The sequence below is a fragment of the Otolemur garnettii genome, unplaced genomic scaffold (genome assembly GCF_000181295.1).
Source record: "Otolemur garnettii isolate 467f Iridium unplaced genomic scaffold, OtoGar3 scaffold00046, whole genome shotgun sequence".
Classification (NCBI taxonomy): Eukaryota; Metazoa; Chordata; class Mammalia; order Primates; family Galagidae; genus Otolemur; species Otolemur garnettii.
Window position 1 is genome coordinate 13,002,403 of NW_003852441.1, and position 20,089 is coordinate 13,022,491.

Below are 20,089 nucleotides of genomic sequence, written 5' to 3' on the forward strand. Positions count from 1 at the left end.
GCCACAACGCCTGGCCATTTTTTGGTTGCAGCCATCATTGTTGTTTGGCAGGCCGGGGCTGGGGATTCGAACCCGCCACCTTAGTTGTATGTGGCTGGCGCCTTAGCCACTTGAGCCACAGGCGCCGAACCTTGGTCTGCTTTCTAAAGTTGTCTTTGTATTAGGATCTTTCTTTCTAGAGCTGTCTTTATATTTGTATCTTTTAATACAGTATATTTTGTGCCATGCAGTCCACTATCTTTTGGGTTGTACTTTACATACAGATTTTATTACCTTCTAGTTAGGACCATGGTCAAATTTGGATAAAAGGGATTCATGAATCTAAAAGAAATGCATCATCTACAGCTTGAAAACACTAGAGAAAGCTTAGAAGGTGATGATAGAACCGAGGGGTGAGGAGGTGGCAGTTTATGGACAAAGTCTGTGTTTGAACCTAAGGGTGATTTAGGAACTATCTTGAGCATACTGCCTTTTGTTGCATGGGTAAATAGAGGGAGAGGTATGAAGTTAGTTCCTTTAGGGAAGATAGAGTATGGGGAAAGAGATGCAGGGAGAAATACCTTAGTTTCATAAATCCAGAAATATCACCTGACCATTGACCGGACTTCCCCAAATCCACCCAATTTGGCCCCAGAAATGACTCCTCAGACCGACCCCTCCTTTTTCTTCCCCTCCTGCGTTCTTCATTTTCCTTTTGCTAGTTTACAGCCCTCTTGCCCCATTCCCTCCGCTCTCCACATTGCACAGAATTGTCTTCCATCAAAGAGAAATCTCATCATGCCAACCCTCTGCTTTAAAAAACCACGACCGGTTTCAAGTGTCCTTCTGCAGGATCCGCCTCAGTGTCATTCCTTCACCTGCTATACAAAAATCCTCCACAACCTGTTTCCATCTTCCTCTTCAGCCTTATCTCCCCTGCCGTCTAACCCCATCAACACTTTAGAACAGGATGTGCCTTGCCTTTCTCTTAAGAATGCCCTTTCTCAGCTCCTGCCTATCCTTCATAAAGAGTGTCCTCAAATGTTCCCTTTTCTGGACAGCCTGCACTCCTTCCGCCCCCGCCCTGGCCAAGCGCTGTTAGTGGCTTTGTCTTCTGAGTCATACCTCTATTATAGCATTCCCGGGATCATAATACCTGTTTTTGTGTCTCTTCGACTATACTAGGAAAGCAGGGACCATAGTAATTCAAGTGTGTCCCCATTGCTTAGCATAGTAAATAACACAAAATAGGCATACGTGGATGGATGGTCCAACCGATGGACGGACGGATGGATGGATAAGTGAGTGGGTGGATGTTAGCTGGTATGGGTGGGGAAAGGAGATGGATAGCCCGAGAAATTAGGAAAGGGAACCCTGAGACCATCAAAGACAGACACCAGGGGGAGCCGAGACACCGCACTAAAGAAGTGGGAGGGCGGACTAAAGAAGGCTGCATGCTCTGAGGTGAGCGAGTGAGCAGCGCGCACTGAAGCAAACATCACGCCAACTGAAACTGCTCACCCACGTGTGTGTCCCCTCATCCAGCAACCCCAGGCTATGTCTGAGCCCACCTCACCCCCTCCACCGCCCCTGAAGCCTCCACCGCCTCTGAGAAAGCAAACAAAGGGGAGGGGACCCCTGCGGGGTTCTGGCCGCCAGCAGCCAATCGCAGGGCTTCATTTCCCAGAAGGCGGGCACCTTCGTTTAAGGGCCCCAATCAGCTTCTCAGGGGCCGGGAGGGGCGGAGAGATGGGCGGGAAGAACAGGATCCCGGACAAACGGCTGGGAGGTCTGCCCGGGAGGGTACAGAGCGCGAGGGTGGGGGCGGAGCCAACCTCCGGGAGTGTCTGCAAGTAGAGGGCGGGCAGCTGAGCGGCGCGCGCGGTCAGGCTGACGCATCTGGTCGCGGTTTCCCAGGATCAGAGGCGAAGGCCCCGAGGGGAGGGGGTAGAGGAGAAAGAGAGGAGGGTGCGCGTGCGCAGTGGCGCGGGGAGGAGCAGGGACCTGGCAGCGGGTGAGAAGGCTGCAAGCGAGCCGCGAGCGGAGCCGGCGGCGGGCGGCGAGCGCGCGCACCATGGGCGAGAAACCCGGGACCAGGTAAGGGAGGTGGGGCCACGCGGCGGGGCATGAGCGATGGCTCCGGGCAGGTGCTCGGATGGTCCCCAGACAGGGACATGGGAGAGAGAGAATCAGGGGGCCGGACGCCTGGGTCCCTAGGGGCCAACCATCTGGGGCCGCAGGAGTAGGTCCTCGAGGATAATGGGGGTGAAGGGAAGCGCGTGCCTGGGCCCCTGCAGAAGGCAAGGCCTGAAGGGGATCAGAAAACTAGCGTCTGAGTTCTTGCAGCCGGCGTCTGGGTTCTTGTCTGGTACTTAGTTCTCCCGTGCAGGCTTTGATGCAGGGGCAGAGGAAGGAGGAGCAGGTGGCTAACCCCGAGGGGTTGTGTATGGGAGGCTGGATTCTGGGAGGGGGGTCCCCTCTAGACTTGTGCCAAGCCAATGGAAAGCCTCCTGTCCAATACTCCACAGGCAGCTGGGCTGCCCACACCTGTCCCGAGGGCCGGGTGGCTCCTCTTTCAAACTTCTGCCTTCTCCTGGGTTGCTAGGAGCAACAGCTTCATCTTGGGGAAGCAGAGTACTTGACGGTCCACGAAATGGGACCTTATCCTTCTCCCCGGGGGTGGGGAGAGGCAGTATTTGTCCTGGGCCCGCATCCACTCCCCGGATGTTTTCTGTGCAATCGAGGCTCCTTCCTTTCACTGACACCCCGAGTTCTCTTTTTTGGTCTCTAGCAAAATCCACTTCCTGTTGTGACTCAACACCCCCAAGGGGGTAAGAGGGTGAATGCCTGAGTCCCAGGGGAGCAGGAGCAAAAGAGGAAAAGGTTTGGGCTGTATGCTTCAACCCAGAGGGGATCTGGAATGGGGGCCTGGTCCTGAGCTGTCACTTTTTCTGCAAAACAGCACATCAGCCCTACCACTTCCCACCCATACTGTATGAGAACCTAGGTTTCTAAGCATCAAGTAGGCAAGTATCAGAGATGATCAGAGATGATCAGAGGGAGGATTGGTGTCCTGGATTAGAGGTTAAACACCCCAGAGAAAAGGGAAGTCTGTGACTTGAGGGAGGCCCTGGTTTCCGTTATGTGGTTCAGGGAGGGGGACAGATGGACCAAAGTGGGACTGCTGACTTGGCACAACACCTCTCACCCCTAGCAAATTCTAGGCCACAGGAAGTGGAAAGAATAGCAGGAAGTGTGAAGGGGCACCTACTTCAGCTGATCCCTCTCACCAGGCGCTTCACTGGTCATCCCCACACTCGCCTTCCTTGGCCAGCCCCAGCATATGCATGCTGCTCCTCCCTAGCCAGCCTGGCAGGAGGAGGGTAGTTTAGAATCCAAAGGGCAGGTGCCCTGCAGCTGCTCCAGGGCAATTGCCGGAGAATCACACTCCAATTGGCCAACTGTTAATTGTGGCTGTCACAGTGCTCTGCCAGGGCTCCTAATGGGAGGAAACACTGGGACAAAGAGAAAACCAGAAGTAAAGGGGAGAGAGAGCTTGGATGATGCCGCAGCAATCAGCCCCCAAGTTGGGACAAAAGTAGGGTGTTTATTCTAGCTGCCACCATAATGATGGATAGTTACTCTCCTTTATTGATGGGGAATATTTAGGGGCCTTTGGACAGCTTGGCCTTCTGGGAATAAGGGGCAAGTGAAGTTGTTATAGCAGAAACTAGGGTGGCAGATTTGGAGCAGGCACAGCCCAGTTAGCTGGCAGGATTTCAGTTTCTACTATCTGGGGACCATTTCCAGGGATCACTGCTGAGGCAGAGTGGATTGGGTACAGAGGCACTTCAAAAAACAGGCTCGGCTCGGCGCCTATGGCTCAACCGGCTAAGGCGCCAGCCACGTACACCTAAGGTGGCGGGTTTGAATCCCCAGCCCGGACCCGCCAAACAACAAAGAAGGCCGCAAACAAAAAAATAGCCGGGCGTTGTGGCGGGCGCCTGTGGTCCCAGCTACTTGGGAGGCGGAGGCAGGAGACTCGCTTGAGCCCAGGAGTTGGAGGTTGCTGTGAGCTGTAATGCCACGGCACTCTACCCAGGGGGACAGCTTGAGGCTCTGTCTCAAAAAAAAAAAAAAAAAAAAACAGGCTCACACTCAACCAGCATACTGGAGTCCTCAGATAATTCTCTACCTTCCTAACAACAGGTGGAGTCTAGGCTTAGGTTGTTTCAGCAACTGGGAATTGAATCTCCTTCAGTTCAACAAACAATTGAAGCAGAGACCGATAGTGCAGTAGCTTAGTGATTAAGAACGTGGACTCGGACCCACTCTGCCTTGGTTTGTATGTGAGTTTGACCATTTATACTCTCTGTGACCTTAAACAAATTACATGACCTCTCTGGAGGGGGCACACACTGGCACCATGTTAAAGTGGTGCCTTAGTGAAATAGGGATATTAGGGCTTCTGTCATTGTGTTGTCAGAGTTATTAAATGAGATAACACACCTGAAAAACTTGGAACAATGCTGGGCACAGAGTATTTACCCAAAGATGTTAGCAGGCACTGGCATCTTCATTACACGGCTACCATTGTGCTGGCAGTGCCTAAATGAATAAGGCCTCTGAGGCTCACAATCTATGAAGAGAGACAGATGATACACAGCTAACTGCCCTTGCACACTATTACACCACAAGTGAACCATAAACAAGGTGTAACAGAAACCCAAAACAAGGAGTGAATGAGGTCTGGGCTGGGTCTGCTTCCTTGAAAGACAAATAGGTTTTTAAGCTGCTGAAGTCACAGATGGGAACAGCTGTAGACTAATGGACTAGGGTCAAACTTGGGTAGTGCTTATGGTAGAAACCATGTTAGGGACAGAGGCCAGGGCCTTCCATGTATTTCAGCTGTCATTGGAGCTGCAGAGCAGATGGAAAGATGGTTGGGTCTTACAACCATCAACCAACACTGCTACAGCCTGCCCATTCAGGTCCCCTCTGAGAAGAGACTGAGTGATTTCTGAGGCAATAAGTGGCCATTACTGTGGAGGGAGGGGGACTAGCAAGGGTAGACCAAGGACAAGAGAAGGGCATTGGCCCTGGCTGCCCAGTTAGAAATATTAAGGATGTTCTGGGAAGAAGTAGGAGGGAGTAGAGCTGGGCAAAGCCCCAGAACTTCCAGACAGGAATCCTGAGTGAGCTCTGCTTCTCAAGTGGGGGAGGGATAAGGTCCTGACATGGGGGAGTTCCCTGCTGAGTCTGAGGGAGGCAGTGGGGTTTCCCTTTCTGTTTTGTTAGGGTCTTCAAGAAGTCGAGCCCTAACTGCAAGGTGAGTCTCCCATAGTTTTGTTCCTTTTACCCTCCCTGAGCCCTAATAAAGCCCAGCCTGCCCCTAGATGATCCCCAGCCCCTAGCTCCCCACTTCCTGTGACAGCTAAGAGCTGACTTCCTTCCCTCCTGAAGCCCCTTGCCACAGACAGCTCTGCCTGAGCCAACCACAGGGTGGGTGGGGGTAGGGGGCAGGCCTGGGTCCCTAAGCAAGACCAAAGGGGAGTAGGCCCTGTACCTATGGCCCCCTTGGGAGCTAACCCAAGGTTCCTGGGGCTGGGGAAAGGTAACAGCCCCCAGGCTATGGCCTGTTTATCCCAGAGCCCCTGAAGGGGACCTAGTGAGGCTAACAGCTGCTAACTGGCTGGTTCAGCTGAGTCCTCCCTGAGGACCCAACACACACACAAACCCTTCTGACTATTGTGGGCAGAGGTGTGAAAAGACTAGGGAGCTGCTAAAACCCTAAATGGCAGGTAGTCTGAGAAACCCCACCACCCTCACTTCCTAACACTACCAGGAGGAAGACTGGAAAGCCTCCTTTCTGGTAGCCCAGCCTGGCATCCCTGGGCAGGGCAGTCCCTCTTGAGGGCTCTGATGCCTTGTCACCATCCCCCCTACCCCAATCTTCCCTGTGACCCCTTGACATCCTCAGCTCACCGTGTACTTGGGCAAACGGGACTTTGTAGATCACCTGGACAAAGTGGATCCTGTAGGTAAGTTTTCCCAGAAAAGGGCAACTTGTACCCCAAGAGGGGAAGGGCTTCCTGGGCTCAGGAATGGGAGAGAGGCCCTTTCAGGAAATGAGCATGTATATACCTTTCCTAGATGGCGTGGTGCTTGTGGACCCTGACTACTTAAAGGATCGCAAAGGTACTGGCCCCAAGTCTGGGGCCAAGGGGAAGTAGGGAGGTAGGGAAGTGAAATGGGCTGGCAATGAATGGGTACCCTAGAAAGATGGAGGGCTGAGGAGGGAGCTAGGAATAGGATTCAGGCAAGTCTTATAACTGCTGCAGGAGGCTGCCAGGTAGTGGGAGGATTAGTAAAGGAGGACTTCTGACCACCCCACCTTGCCCTCTATTGCCAGTGTTTGTGACCCTTACCTGCGCCTTCCGCTATGGCCGCGAAGACCTGGATGTGTTGGGCTTGTCCTTCCGCAAAGACCTGTTCATCGCTACCTACCAGGCCTTCCCCCCAACGCCCAACCCACCCCGGCCCTCCACTCGCCTACAGGAACGGCTACTAAGGAAGCTGGGCCAGCATGCCCACCCCTTTTTTTTCACAGTGAGGATACCCCCTTGCCCTCTGCAGGATAGAGTCTGGGACTGGATTTAAAGGGGTGGGTGAGGCACCTGTTAAGGGCAGATCTGGAAGAAACAGGGGACCCTAGGCAGGGATCTTATATCCACCTCCCTTCAGGGTCACACTGCATTCAGGAAGCTCTGGACTCTCTGCCTTCTCCTTGGGCTCCTTCCTTTCCATCCCCAGGGGTCCTTTCTCCAGCCTCTTAAATTGAGATTGGGAGGAAGGTCTGGGGGCTTTCTGGAGAGACTGAAGGTTCCTCTTTCCTCTGCCACAGATACCCCAGAATCTGCCCTGCTCCGTCACACTGCAGCCGGGACCAGAGGATACAGGGAAGGTATGGGCAGAACGGGGTGCAGCAGGACCCTGGGCTCACAGCTGAACCGTAGGGTGAACTGTCAAGAAGCTAGGGGGGGCTGAGATGGGGCCTTGTCCCCTGGCAGTGGAGTATGTATGGTGTGGCTACTGTACACATGTGACACGGCCTCAGCTCTTGACCTTCATATACCTGGGAATGGGGGTTCCCCTTACACTATCATGATCAAGCCTCTGCCAGGGGCTGGGCCTTAGAAAGGCAGAGGAAGAAGACTCGGTCCCTATACTCAGACCATAATGGGGCCAGAGTCTGTGTCCAAGACAAGGGAAGAAAGGAGGAAGGAAGGGGAGTGGTGGTAGTGGCAGGGGCCATGGATGACATATGGCCTTTTCTTCCCCTCCTGAGGCCTGTGGTGTAGATTTTGAGATTCGAGCCTTCTGTGCCAAATCACTAGAAGAGAAAAGTCACAAAAGGTGAGGGAAGCTCCTCTATGATATAATCATTCCTTCCTCACTTCCAGGAGCCCTAGGCCCCTGTGGGAGGTAGAAGCAGGGGTATGGGTGTCTTGAGGACTGACCTCTCCTACCCCTAACCCCCACCCTAGGAACTCTGTGCGACTGGTTATCCGAAAGGTGCAGTTTGCACCAGAGAAACCCGGTCCCCAGCCTTCAGCTGAAACCACACGCCACTTCCTCATGTCTGACCGGTCTCTGCACCTCGAGGCTTCCCTGGACAAGGAGGTAGGGGGTGAGAAGGTGACACAGTTGCCACAATTCCAGCCAGACCCTAGGGAGCGTGAAGCCACATGTCAAGATGGCATTTTTGAAGGAAGTTGCCTTGGCTGGCTGTGGAGAGTTGTTAGGGGCTTGGGTTTAAAGGGAAGGGCAGAGCCATGTGTGTTGGAGACACACTATAATGGGACTGGTGAAAAAACAGATCCCACTCACATGACCCCCTCCCCTCAAAAGCTGTACTACCATGGGGAGCCCCTCAATGTCAATGTCCACGTCACCAACAACTCCACCAAGACCGTCAAGAAGATCAGAGTCTCTGGTAGGAGGTGTGGGTTGGAAGGGGGTCTTGGGAGAGGGAACTGCTGCCCAAGTGACTTCTGGTGTGATCTCAGCCCAGGCCACATCCCAGTGTGGGAGACCCACCAGGGCTCAAAGAATTTAGGTTGTACCAGAAAGATATGTGGGGCCCCAGCATTTATTTCTTCAGGGAGGGCCATGTGCCAGAGGGGTGGGGGTGGGGAATGCTGGACCTGGGGTCCATACCACGTGATCTGGAGCTGTGGCATGGTGCTAGTGTGTGCCCCCTCCAGAGCTGCTTGACCCACCCCACAGTGAGACAGTATGCCGACATATGCCTCTTCAGCACCGCCCAGTACAAGTGTCCTGTGGCTCAGATCGAACAAGAGTGAGTATCAGAACAGACTTGGGTCTCAGTCTTAGGGGAGAAGAATAGGACAGGAGAATGTGAGGTGCAGGGTAGAATTCTTCCTAAACCATCTGCACTTAAAAGGGCATTCCCTCCACAGCCAGGTAGCTCTGAGATGCTAATTTTCTTCAGTGGGTTGAGACAAAACCTACTCACTTGTGACCTTTGCCCGAGGAAAGAGGAACTAGTGAGGGGGATTCATGCTGCCTGGGGGTGGCAGGCTGCCTCCTCATCTAGCCCTTCTAAGTCTTGTTCTCTTGTTACTACCCCCTAGTGACCAGGTATCTCCCAGCTCTACATTCTGTAAGGTGTATACCATCACCCCGCTGCTCAGTGACAACCGTGAGAAACGTGGTCTTGCCCTGGACGGGAAGCTCAAGCATGAGGACACAAACTTGGCTTCCAGCACCATGTGAGGGGGCACTGGAGGGGGTCCCCTGCAGGCTGACTGTGCCAGGCTCTGTCCTAGGTGTCAGGGATCTATCAGTGAGCAGAAGAGATGAAAAGAACTCTTACATCCTGGGAGAGGAAGGACAGACAGGTCCGATCAGTGATCACAGATGTTGTTGAGTGACAAAGCGCAAATGAGAAAAGTGAGGCAGAGAAGGAAGACATGAAGCACGGGATGGGGGCACAGCTGTGTAGGGTAACTGGGGACGGCATAAGACAGTTTGATAAGGACCCAGAGGAAGTAGGCAATGTGGAATTTTGGGTAAAGAGTGTTCCAGGCAGGGAGAACTGCAATCACACAGATGCCAAGGTGGGACAGCAATTGTGAGATGCCATTAGCAGCCCCAGAGGTCTGCAGCTTCACAAAGAGGTGTCTCACTGCACAACCACACACAACAGTCCTGGAGGCCAGCATGGTGAGAATGAACGTGTACAAGGAGAGGCGTAGGAGGTGAGGTCAGGGGCTGACAGAGAACAAGACAGTGCAAGGCTGTGAGGAGAGAAGGCTTTCACTGCCAGATGAGAAGCCACAGGAGGGTTCTGGGCAGGGGAGTGCTGTGGTGTACTTTACCATGGTGACCGCACAGCCTCTGCTGCTGGAGCCCTGTAGGCCAGCGTGAGTTTGTGGTCCAGCAGAGTGGGAGGCTGAGAAAAGGGTCAGGCCCAAGGTGCGCTAGGTGACTAAGCAGAGGGCCCTTGTCCAACTTCCCCCACCCGCAATTGCAGCGTGAAGGAGGGTGCCAACAAGGAGGTGCTGGGAATCCTGGTGTCCTACAGGGTCAAGGTCAAGCTGGTGGTGTCTCGAGGCGGGTGAGTGTCATGGGGGAGCCAAACTGGGAGTCCCTGTGGCTCCACATCATTGTTCTTCAAGCCACCTTTCTCTCTCCCCAGGGATGTCGCTGTGGAGCTGCCTTTTGTTCTTATGCACCCCAAGCCCCATGACCACATCACCCACCCCAGACCCCAGTCAGGTAAGCATACCACCCACCCCAGGACCCTGAAAGGAGGGCCTGAAGCAGGGCCAGTGGAGAAAAGCTGGTCCTTCCAGCACCTCCCCACCCAGCCCCTCTCCTCCTCCCCTCAGCTGCTCCAGAAACCGATGTCCCTGTGGATACCAACCTCATTGAATTTGATACCAAGTAAGAAACACATTCCCCTGCTTTGATCTCTTTGGACAAAGATTCCCATAAAATTCAAATCCACCCTCATACCTCCTATTTCTCTTTTATGGGGAAGGACGGTTGAAGCATCACATTCAGATGCCTCAGCCTTGTGAGGCTGTTTATCCCTTCTTGGAAACACCTCTGTCCCTGATGGGGGGAAACAGAGTGGGAGGCTGAGAAAAGGGTCAGAAGCCCCCACTTCATGCCCCTCCTTTCCTCCACAAAGCTATGCCACTGACGACGACATCGTATTTGAGGACTTTGCCCGGCTTCGACTGAAGGGAATGAAGGATGACGACTACGATGACCAATTCTGCTAGGAAGGGGGGCTGAAGAAGGGAGTGGATGGTGCTGGGAGAGGTAGGGACGGGACCAAGATCCCCACTGTCACTGAGGGGAAGTGTCCCAGCCTCTTTTCCCTTCCCCTCCATCTGGCTGCTTCCTCAGGCAACCCCTTTGCTCCCTCACCCCCCACTCCCCCAGCATACACACTGGACCCATCTCTTGCTAAAAGTGGGCATTAATTTTTTAACTACAGCTCTGCTTCTCCAGCCCCCAGTGGGTAGCAAGCTGTGTTCATCCCTAAAGTTGTCAGTGGGGGATGCTGAGAAGTGATAGTAGGGAAAGGGGGAGAAAGAACTGCCACATTCAACGTCACACCAACACCCCTTCCTGACATTCTCTCTGCCTCCCATTTGATGAGACCCTCGTGGAGGCAAGGCCATTTCTTTGTTTCTGAGCAAAAACAAAGAAAATAAACCTTTTAATAGGCACAAGTGTGTATGTGTTCTCTGTAGCATTTAAAAAGTGTACAGTGTGCTTATCCATGGTTCCGTTAGCTTGTGGGTGAGGACCCAAAGGCACCTGACACACAAGCTATTGATAAATGTTTACTGAATGACTGCCCGTGTGCCAAAGTAAACACTGACCTTGGATTTGGTCAGTCTAAATTCAAGGGTACACCTTGGTAAAGCCACAAAGTAAACGTAAGTCATTTACAGGGGAAATAATAACTAACTTCCCTACAGACAAGATGCTCTTGGTATCTGGGTAGGGCAGGCTCTTCCCTGTGGTGGCTGACACCCATGACCCCATTGTGACCTGTTGTGAGTTATTTCCACTGCTCTTCATGGTTGCTCAAGCGGTCCATTCCCCAGGCTCAGCGGGACAGCAATTGCAGGCCTCTCCAGACATCAGCCACATGCCATGTCTATGCAGTCTGGTACTTACATTGTAATAGAAGCAGAGGCTTTGGGTAGCCCAGAAAGTTATGCTGCTGTGAGCCCAAGTTCTAGGACCTGCATCCTAGTGCTGCTCCTGTGGCGTTCATCAGGGACTCCCAGTGGCTTGGCCCAAGCCCCAGGCTGCGTTGGAGGGAGTTAGCAACACCCCAGGGACATTTCTCACCTGAATCACTCACTCTTGCTGCTGTAGCCCAACCTTGCTCTGCTTTTTCTCTTAAGGCTTCTTCATTCATTCCATGAACAACCTTGATTTGAGACCCTACTATGTACCAGGCACGGCATAGGGACATAGCAGTAGAACTAATTTTTTTTGGTAGAGACAGAGTCTCACTTTATCACCCTCGGTAGAGTGCTGTGGTGTCACAGCTCACAGCAACCTCCAACTCCTGGGCTTAGATGATTCTCTTGCCTCAGCCCCCGAGTAACTGGGACTACAGGCACCCACCATAGTGCTTGGCTATTTTGTTGTTGTTGTTGTTGCAGTTTGCTGAGGTTGGGTTTGAACCCGCCACCCTCGGTATATGGGGCCAGTGCCCTACTCACTGAGCCACAAGTGCCACTCAATCATTCCCTAATTATTTAATTGCAATATCTATGTTTCAAAGGAGAAGTACAGGAGCTGTGAGAAGGCACCACAGGAGTTCTGACCTAGGCTGGGGTTTAGGGAAGACTTCCTTAGAAGAAGTGACCTTTAAGCAGAGAACTAAAAGATGAGGAGGAATTAACTAATGCAGGCATGAGCATTCTGGGCAGTGGCCATGCCGTGTGTGAAAGTAGGAAGGAACAGAGCACATTTGGGGGACTGAAAGAGGCCAGAAGGACTAGGACAGACACAGCCAGGGGAATAGCTTCAGATGAGTCTGGTGAGGCAGATGGAAGCGGCTCACACAGCCTGTTAGTCTATGTTACAGCTCATGATATCTAATTAAATTGTTATTTATCCACAGGCTTTAAGTGCTTCCAAAATGACCTTGCTTACTCCACCACAGAGTATCAGCCTTCCCTATGCATCCTGGACTTTATCATATGGCAGAAATATCCCTTCTAAAACCTTCACCTCCGGGATCCCTCTGACTTCCATGAACCTGATCCTTGACCTCTAAGCAAACGGATCTCAAACTTTTTGCATGCCTCTGGAAGACATGACAGATCCAGAATCCAGCTCTACCTTCCCAGATACTGAGTCAGGAGATCCCAAGAAGAATCCATTTTTTTAATTAGCACACACTGTGAGAAACAATGCTTTTTTTTTTAGATTTTTATGTGTTTAATGTTTTTTAGAAGGTAATACATACACATGGTTTAAAAAAAAATCCAAACAGGCTTGGCATGGTGGCTCATTCTAGCACTTTGAGAGGCCAAGGTGGGAGGATCACATGAGGCCAGGAGTTTGAGACTAGCCTGAGCAAGAGTGAGACCCTGTCACTACAAAAAATAGAAAAATTAGCCAAGCATGGTGGAGGCTGAGAGGCAGGAGAATCACTTGAGCTCAAGAGTTCAAAGCTGCAGTAAGCTTTCATGCTGCCACTGTACTCCAGCTCAGGAAACAGAGCAAGACCCTGTCTTTAAAAAAAAAAAATCCAAACAGTATAAAACATCAAGGAAAAAAGTTTTTTTCTAGTGTGGTAGTCAGTGTGCTAGAGATATGTGGTTTGTATGTTTCATGAGGCCCTGGGCTCCAAACTAGCTTAAGTTAAACACAACTCACAAGGTACTTAATGTGTTAAAGACTTCATTTTTTCTTTTTTTTTTTTCCCCAATGCTCTCGGCCCTTCTGTTCTCTCACAATTTGATAGTTCCTTTTTTTCCCAGCCTACAATTCAAGATTATCATATCAACCACTGTCTCATCAGCACATGCAACTTCTCCTTTCACAATAGTGTTCTCAAGCTCCACCCTCAGATCTATCCAACTATCTCCTGCCCCTTCTTTGCTCCAACATAGGTTGATGCTTTCTACCAAAGAAAAAACACACAACCACATATTCCTTCACTGGACAAATATTTTTGAACACATTCTGGGTGCCAGACGCTAGGTATGGATTTGAAGTCCCTAAAGATTTATAATCTGTAACCTAAACAAGGCCCTGAATACCTGATCACCCCTTGTCCCTCTCCATGTCCTGGGTCATCTCTCCTGCTCCCATCCTACTAATTTTCTACCTTCCTCATGCTCAGAGTGACTTTCTTGTTTTTCACAAAGATTAGGCAATGAAGGATGAATGATTTCAATTTCCTACCTCCTACTGACAAACACTGACATCTATACCAATTCTCCTACGCAACCAAGGTTAAGATGCCTTCTCCAGTTCAAAGCTAATCCTTCCACCTGTGCTCAGATTGCTCTCCTCCCACCTTCTCCAAGACCTTGATTCATCAAACCACACCCCTCTCTTCAACCTCTGTCTCTCCTGGCTCTTCCTCCATGGTAAAACAAAAAAGCCCACGCAAGTCTCTTCCATTGAAGGAAAGAGGAGAGGGTGGAACCAAAGGAAAGGAAGAGAGAAAACCAAAGAAAAACTCTCCTCTGCTCTTAGGTCTCTTTCATAGTAAGGTACATCTCTATTTATTTCCTCTCACTTTTCATTCTTTCTTTACTTTTTATTTTCAAAGTTATATATAGTGTGTGTGTATGTATAATATATATATTTTTTAAGTTTAAGGAATTAGATATTACTACAAGACATAATAAAAAGCAAATCCTTCCTCTCCTCAATTTCCTTTTCCTCAGAGACACAACTACTTTTATCTCTTTTTGATGTTTCTTTTGGGATCTACCTCCAAATCTCTAAACATACTTATTTTGCTACTTCTTGGTTTTTGTTTTAAGCATCATCTACTGGCTCCTCCCTCACCCCATAATGAAATACTCTCCATTCTCCCAAACACCCTATACTCCCAAAAGAATTGTATCAGTTGGAGTTAGATCAATATTCAGTATTTAATTATACTTCTGCAGATGTTATTCATAACTGAGTCATGTGGTATATTATAATTACCCTTCTCTTCTTATACAACTTCATTCTCCCTAAGTCATCATCCTTTTTAAATTTGCTTATTCTCGGGTGGTGGCACCTGTGGCTCAAGCAGTAGAGCACTGGCCCCATATACAGAGGATGGTGGGTTCAAGTCCAGCCCTGGCCAAAAAAAAAAAGAAAATTTGCTTATTCTCTGAATTTATTACTAATCAGCCCTATACTCTCCTCCAAAAGTCAATATATCCTCTCAATTCATTTAAAACAAAACAGATGTTCACCTGGATCGCTCCAAGATCCTTCCAATCTGCTCCATTCTGAACCGCCTGTTCTTCATGCCTGCTCCCTGGATTTCCCTTCACCACAACCCTGGGGTTCCCATTGACCTCACGAGTTGGCCTTGGTTCCTGGATCCCATCTTCCTCTTCTGCATCTAACTCTAATAATTTCCTGAGAAAGGGTGCACATAGAAGAAAAATTCTGAGACCTTGTACATATCAAAATGTCTTTTATTCTATACTCATAATTGAGAGTTTGGCATTGTGAGACTCTAGCTATCCCCTAAAACAGTGATTTTCAACCTTCCTAATGCCGCAGTGTATTTTCATTGTTAAAAAGGGGTTTTGACCCACAGGTTGAGAACTGTTGCCCTAAAAGCTATTTTTCCGTGGTACTAGGTAAGGACCTAGGTAAGGACTGGATTTCCCAGAACCCCTGAGTTAGGTGAGATCATATGATTTAAGTTTTCTTCAATGGTATGTGAGTAGCAATAGGCCACTTCCTAGCCAGACGTCTGATACAGGTGTATCTCCTCCACATTTTTTCTTTTTCTTTTTTAGACAGAATCTCACTTTGTCACCCTGGGCAGAGTGCCACGGCATTATAGCTCACAGCAACCTCAAACTCTTGGGCTCAAGTGTTCTTCTTGCCTCAGCCTCCCAAGTAGCTGGGACTACACATAATTACCACAATACCTGGCTCTTTTTTAGAGATGAGGTCTCACTCTTACGCAGGCTGGTCTCAAACTCTTTGTTTTTTTTTTTGTTTGTTTGTTTGTTTGTTTTTGTTTTGAGACAGAGTCTCACTCTGTTGCCCTTGGTAGAGTGCTGTGATATCACAGCTCACAGCAACCTCAAACTCTGGGCTCAAGCAATCCTCCTACCTCAGCCTCCCAAAGTAGCTGGGACTACAGGTGCCTGCCACAACACCCAGCTATTTTCAGAGATGGGGTCTTGCTCTCGCTCAGGCTGGTCTCGAACCTGTGAGCTCAAGTAATCTGCTCGCCTTGGCCTCCCAGAGTGCTCAGATTACAGGCATGAGCCACCATGCCCAAACCTTCTCCACATTTTCTTTCCCCTTCCTGCCAGCTGCAACCCAGGGATGGCAGCAACTCAGTTTTGACAATGCAAACAATGCCCCAAAGGAGTGTTTCTCAAATTTTACTGTGCATACAAATCACTTGGGGATCTTAAAACGCAGATACTGATTCTCTAGGTCCAGGGTGAGAAGTGAGATTGTGATTTCTAACAAGTTTCTAGGTAAAGCCAATGCTGCTGGTCTGCAGACCACACTTTAAAGCATAAAAGTTTTAAAGCATAGAGCTGTGATTTTTCAACCAGTGTGCTATGAGAAGATCTTAGGTGTGCCATGAAATTTTTTAAAAGATCATTAATTAAATAATTTTTAGGATGGGTACAGCAGCTCATTCCTATAATCCTAGCACTCTGGGAGGCCAAGGTGGGTGGACTGCCTGAACTCAGAAGTTTGATACCAACCTGAGCAAGAGCAAGAGCAAGAGCAAGACCCTGTCTGTACTGAAAATAGAAAAAAAGAAAAAATTAGCTGGGCGTAGTGGCCCATATCTATGGTCCCAGCTACTTGAGAGGCTAAGGCAAGAAGATCTCTTAAGCCCATGAGTTTGAGGTTGCTATAAACTATGCACTCTATCCAGAGCAACAGAGTAAGACTCTGTCTCAAAAATAAAAATTTTTTTGAAAGAAGTTCAAATTGGCACAGTAGTATATTCTTTATTTTACTTTCTTTATTGATTAACATAATTTAAGTGTACCACAGAAGTTTAACCGTAGGTTTGAGTGTACCATAAGATAAAAAAAGGTTGAAAAACACTGCCCTAAAGGATAGCAGAGCTGCACTTGCTAGCCTTGGCCCCTGTATGATTTGCAGAGCACAATCATCCCCTCACACTGAACTGTTTTATGAGAAAAAAACTTAAGCCCTATTTTGTTGAGTCACTGCATTTTTGGCCTTCTCTCTAACACAGCTGGAGCATAGAATTCCAGATTGGGAATCACTTTTCCCCAAAATGTTGAAGGCATTGCTCTACTGTTTTCTAGTGAGGAATGTAACTATTAAGAGCCAGGCAGAATGGCTCACACCTATAATCCCAGCATTTTGAGAGACTGAAGAGGAAGGACTGCTTAAGCCCAGGAGTTCAAAACCAGTGTAGGCAACAAAGCCAAGACCCCATCTCTGCAAAATTAAAGATAAAAAGTAAATTAAAAAATAGCCAGGTGTGGTGGCATATACCTGTAGTTCTCGATAATCTAATGGGCTGGAAGATTACTTGAACTCAGGACTTAGAGGTTGTAATGAGCTATGATCACTAGCCTGGGTGACAGAGACAGAGTAGGACCTTGGCTATAAAAAAAAAAAAAAGTAGAGGGGAGCCCAGTGCCATTCTGGTTGCTGATTCTTAGCACGTTAGTCTATTTTCTCTCTGAAAGCCTTTGCAAAGCCTTTTACTTTGAGCCCAGTGTTTTGATGTCTGAGTCTATTTTCCTCCATTTCCCTAGGTACTTTATGGACCCTTTTAATCTGAAAGCACAAGTCCTTTCTTCCCCTTCATTTTCTCTGTGATTTCTTCTTCTAGAATGCAAGCCTCCTGGACTGATTCTCTAATTTTCTTTCCTTTTCTTTCCTGCATGCCATCACTTTTCTTTTGCTTTACTTACTAGAATGAAAGAGTTCCTCAGTTTCTCTTTCAACCCCTGTGATAGATTTTTCATGACTTCCTTCATGGTTTGATTGTTCACAGATGATTATCTCTCATCTAAGAGCTTCAATAGTTGCCTCTCCCTGCCCTAGTTTATTTTGGTCTCTGTCTTTCATGTTAGAAAGTTTCTCCATAGGCCAGGCTTAGTGGCTCACGCCTATAATCCTAGCACTCTGGAAGGCTGAGGAAGGTAGATTGGCTGAGCTCAGGAGTTCATGACCAGCCTGAGCAAGAGCAAGATCATGTCTCTAAAAGTTAGCTGGGAATTGTGGCAGGCACCTATAGTCCCAGTTACTTGGGAGACTGGGGCAAGAGGATCATTTCAGCCTAAAAGTTTGAGGTTGCTGTGAGCTATGAAACCCCAGCACTCTACCCACTCTACTGAAGGCAACAAAGTGAGACTCTGTCTCAGAAAAAAAAAGAAAGTTTCTTCATGTATCTAGAAATTCTTTGTTGTCTGCTTATATTTAAGACGAAGATGCTAAGAAGTTCACTAAGAAGTTCCATACGGACAGTTGGGACTTACCAACTATGAGTTTCACTATGGGGTGATCTGGTCAACTGCTTGGCTGGAGAATCCCTAATGTTAATATCCCTAGGTCTTGTCTCTAATGAAATTCCCCCAGAGAAAAGGCTTCTAGTCTCTAACCTGAAAAGCATAAGCCTGGTTGCCAGAGTTCTAAAAACTTTAACTTAAGCCCTGTTTTCAACACAGTATTCTTACACTCAACTATACCCAGGTGCTCCTCAATCTAAAAGCCCTGTTTTCCATCTCCAACAAATTAACCTCCAGTATTCTGATAAGTTGAGGGAGATTAGTTGCCAAGATATAAGGAGTCAAGAAAAATAATCACTTCAAATAATCCTCGCAGCTGGGCAGGGTAGCTCCCAGAACTTTGGGAGGCCAAGGCAGGAGGATCCCTCAAGGCCAGGAGTTCCAGACCAGCCTGGGCAACACACTAAGACTCTGTCTCTACAAAAAATATGTTTTAATTAAGCTGGGCATTATCCCAGCTCCTCAAAAGGCTGAGACTGGAAGATTCCCTTGAGCCTAGGAGTTCAAGGCTACAGTGAGCTATGATCATGCCACTGTACACCATCAACCTAGGTGACAGAGTGAAACCCTGTCTCTTAAAAAACAGTCTTTATTCTAGTAATCTTAATATCATCTTCACCCCTGTTGTACATGGTGCCACTAATTTAAGGGACATCAGGTTGCTAGGTTGCTTCCAAGCTTTTTTCACTGGCTTAGTTGCCACTTCACTGCTAAATCAGTAATCACTTAGTTCTGTTTTCCAGCTTCAACCTAAAATTTTGCTATTAACAACTCTCCCTTTTTCTTTGACCTCTTTTAAAAATAACTTTACTGTCATTTCATTAGGACTTAAGGAAAGATAAAGTTAAATGCTAAAGCCATCAAGTTTAAATGAGTCTCCATTCATTTGCCAACCTTGGGCAAACTTGTTTAATTCCTGATGATTTTCTATAACCTTCACAAAATGACCTTTTCATAAATGTAAATCTGCTCATTCACACACTTCTTAAAAATCCTTTAAAGGCTCCCAAATGCCTTCAGAATAAAGTCCAAATTATTTATCTTGCAAGCCTTTTCCTGATTCAGGTCTCCTTTCAGGCTCACTACTGTCACACTTAAACCCCCCACCACCATGCTCCATGCATTCCAGCCAATCTGAACCCCCTACTAGACTCCAAATCTGCTAGGTCCCTCCAGAGCACCATGCTCTTGCCTATACTTTTTCCCTTTTCCACTCCCACCTGGTTAACCATTTAAGATTCAGTCAAAGGCCAGGTGCAATGGCTCATGCCTGTAATCCCAGAATTTTGGGAGGCTGAGGCAGGAGTTTGGGACCAGCCTAGGCAACATAGCAAGACTCTCACCTCTATCAAAAATTTTAAAATTAGCTGGTCATGGTGGCTTGTGCCTGTAGTAGTCCCAGCTACAGGAGAAGCTGAAGTGGGAGAAATGCTTGAGGCCAGGAGTTCGAGGCTGCAGTGAGTTATGAAGAAGCCACTGCACACCAGCCTTGATGACAGCAAGAACCTGTCTCTGAAAAAATAAAAAGATTCAATTCAAGAAGCACTTCCTCTAATAATCCTTTCTCTGTGCTCCTTGCCATACCCTCTGGGCACAGCTCTAACAAAATATCTATTCCACTATCACTCGAGAGTTCATCTCATTCATCTTTATATTCCCCAGAGCCCAGTACATAAAAGGTAATCAGAAAGGGAAAGAGAAATTGGCTGGAAAAAGCCAGCATCTGAGAATATATCAATAGTCTCTGTTCCAGTTGGACTTACGGTCAGAGGCAAGTGCTAAGGAGAATAATGTAACACTTAACCAAGTCAAGCTTTCCCTGGGCGTACTGAACAAAGGGCTCAGGACTATCCAGTCTGGAGGAATATCCCAAAACTCCCACTATTGTCACCTAGCACCCAAGAGATGGTTAAAAAAAATTTTGGAGAATGAATTAAACATAGTCAACAAAACAGTATCCCAAAAGTGGACAAGTGTGAATGGCCTTACGCTTGGGGATATTTCAATACCAGCTCTGACCACAGGAGGCCGTCAGGCAGAGGCGTAGACTCGGTCAGGCGCAGGGCGCCCTGGGAGCTGTAGTTCCCCAGGTGGACCGAAGAGGGCGCGGCTACGCTGAGCATCCTGGGAATTGTAGTGCGCGCTAGCGCCCTCCGCGCCGGCGCAAGACCACGGCTACTTCCGGGACCAATCCTAGCATTTCGCCGGGTGAAGTCCCGTGGAGGATTCCCCGAGTGATAATGGCTACCTACAGCCTAGCGAACGAGCGACTACGCGCCCTGGAAGACATCGAACGGGAAATTGGCGCCATCCTTCAGAACGCAGGT

The 20,089-nt window shown here is 48.7% G+C and overlaps 1 protein-coding gene across 3 annotated transcripts; it reads left to right on the plus strand.

The window, feature by feature from the left end:
• Window positions 1-1,822: 1,822 nt before the first annotated feature.
• ARRB2 (arrestin beta 2) lies at window positions 1,823-10,748 on the plus strand. 3 transcript variants are annotated; one of them, XM_003791194.1, is made up of 15 exons: window positions 1,823-2,076; window positions 5,278-5,308; window positions 5,960-6,020; window positions 6,133-6,177; window positions 6,392-6,588; window positions 6,884-6,943; window positions 7,328-7,395; window positions 7,527-7,662; window positions 7,891-7,975; window positions 8,269-8,341; window positions 8,637-8,774; window positions 9,539-9,622; window positions 9,704-9,783; window positions 9,897-9,951; window positions 10,202-10,748. In XM_003791194.1, the coding sequence occupies exons 1-15, from the start codon at window positions 2,054-2,056 to the stop codon at window positions 10,293-10,295; spliced, it is 1,230 nt and encodes a 409-aa protein (XP_003791242.1). In that variant the 5' UTR covers window positions 1,823-2,053; the 3' UTR covers window positions 10,296-10,748. The 3 variants fall into 3 exon arrangements, with proteins under 3 accessions (XP_003791242.1, XP_023369774.1, XP_012661493.1); XM_012806039.1 differs by lacking the exon at window positions 1,823-2,076 and adding an exon at window positions 4,139-4,328; XM_023514006.1 differs by lacking the exon at window positions 5,278-5,308.
• Window positions 10,749-20,089: the final 9,341 nt, after the last annotated feature.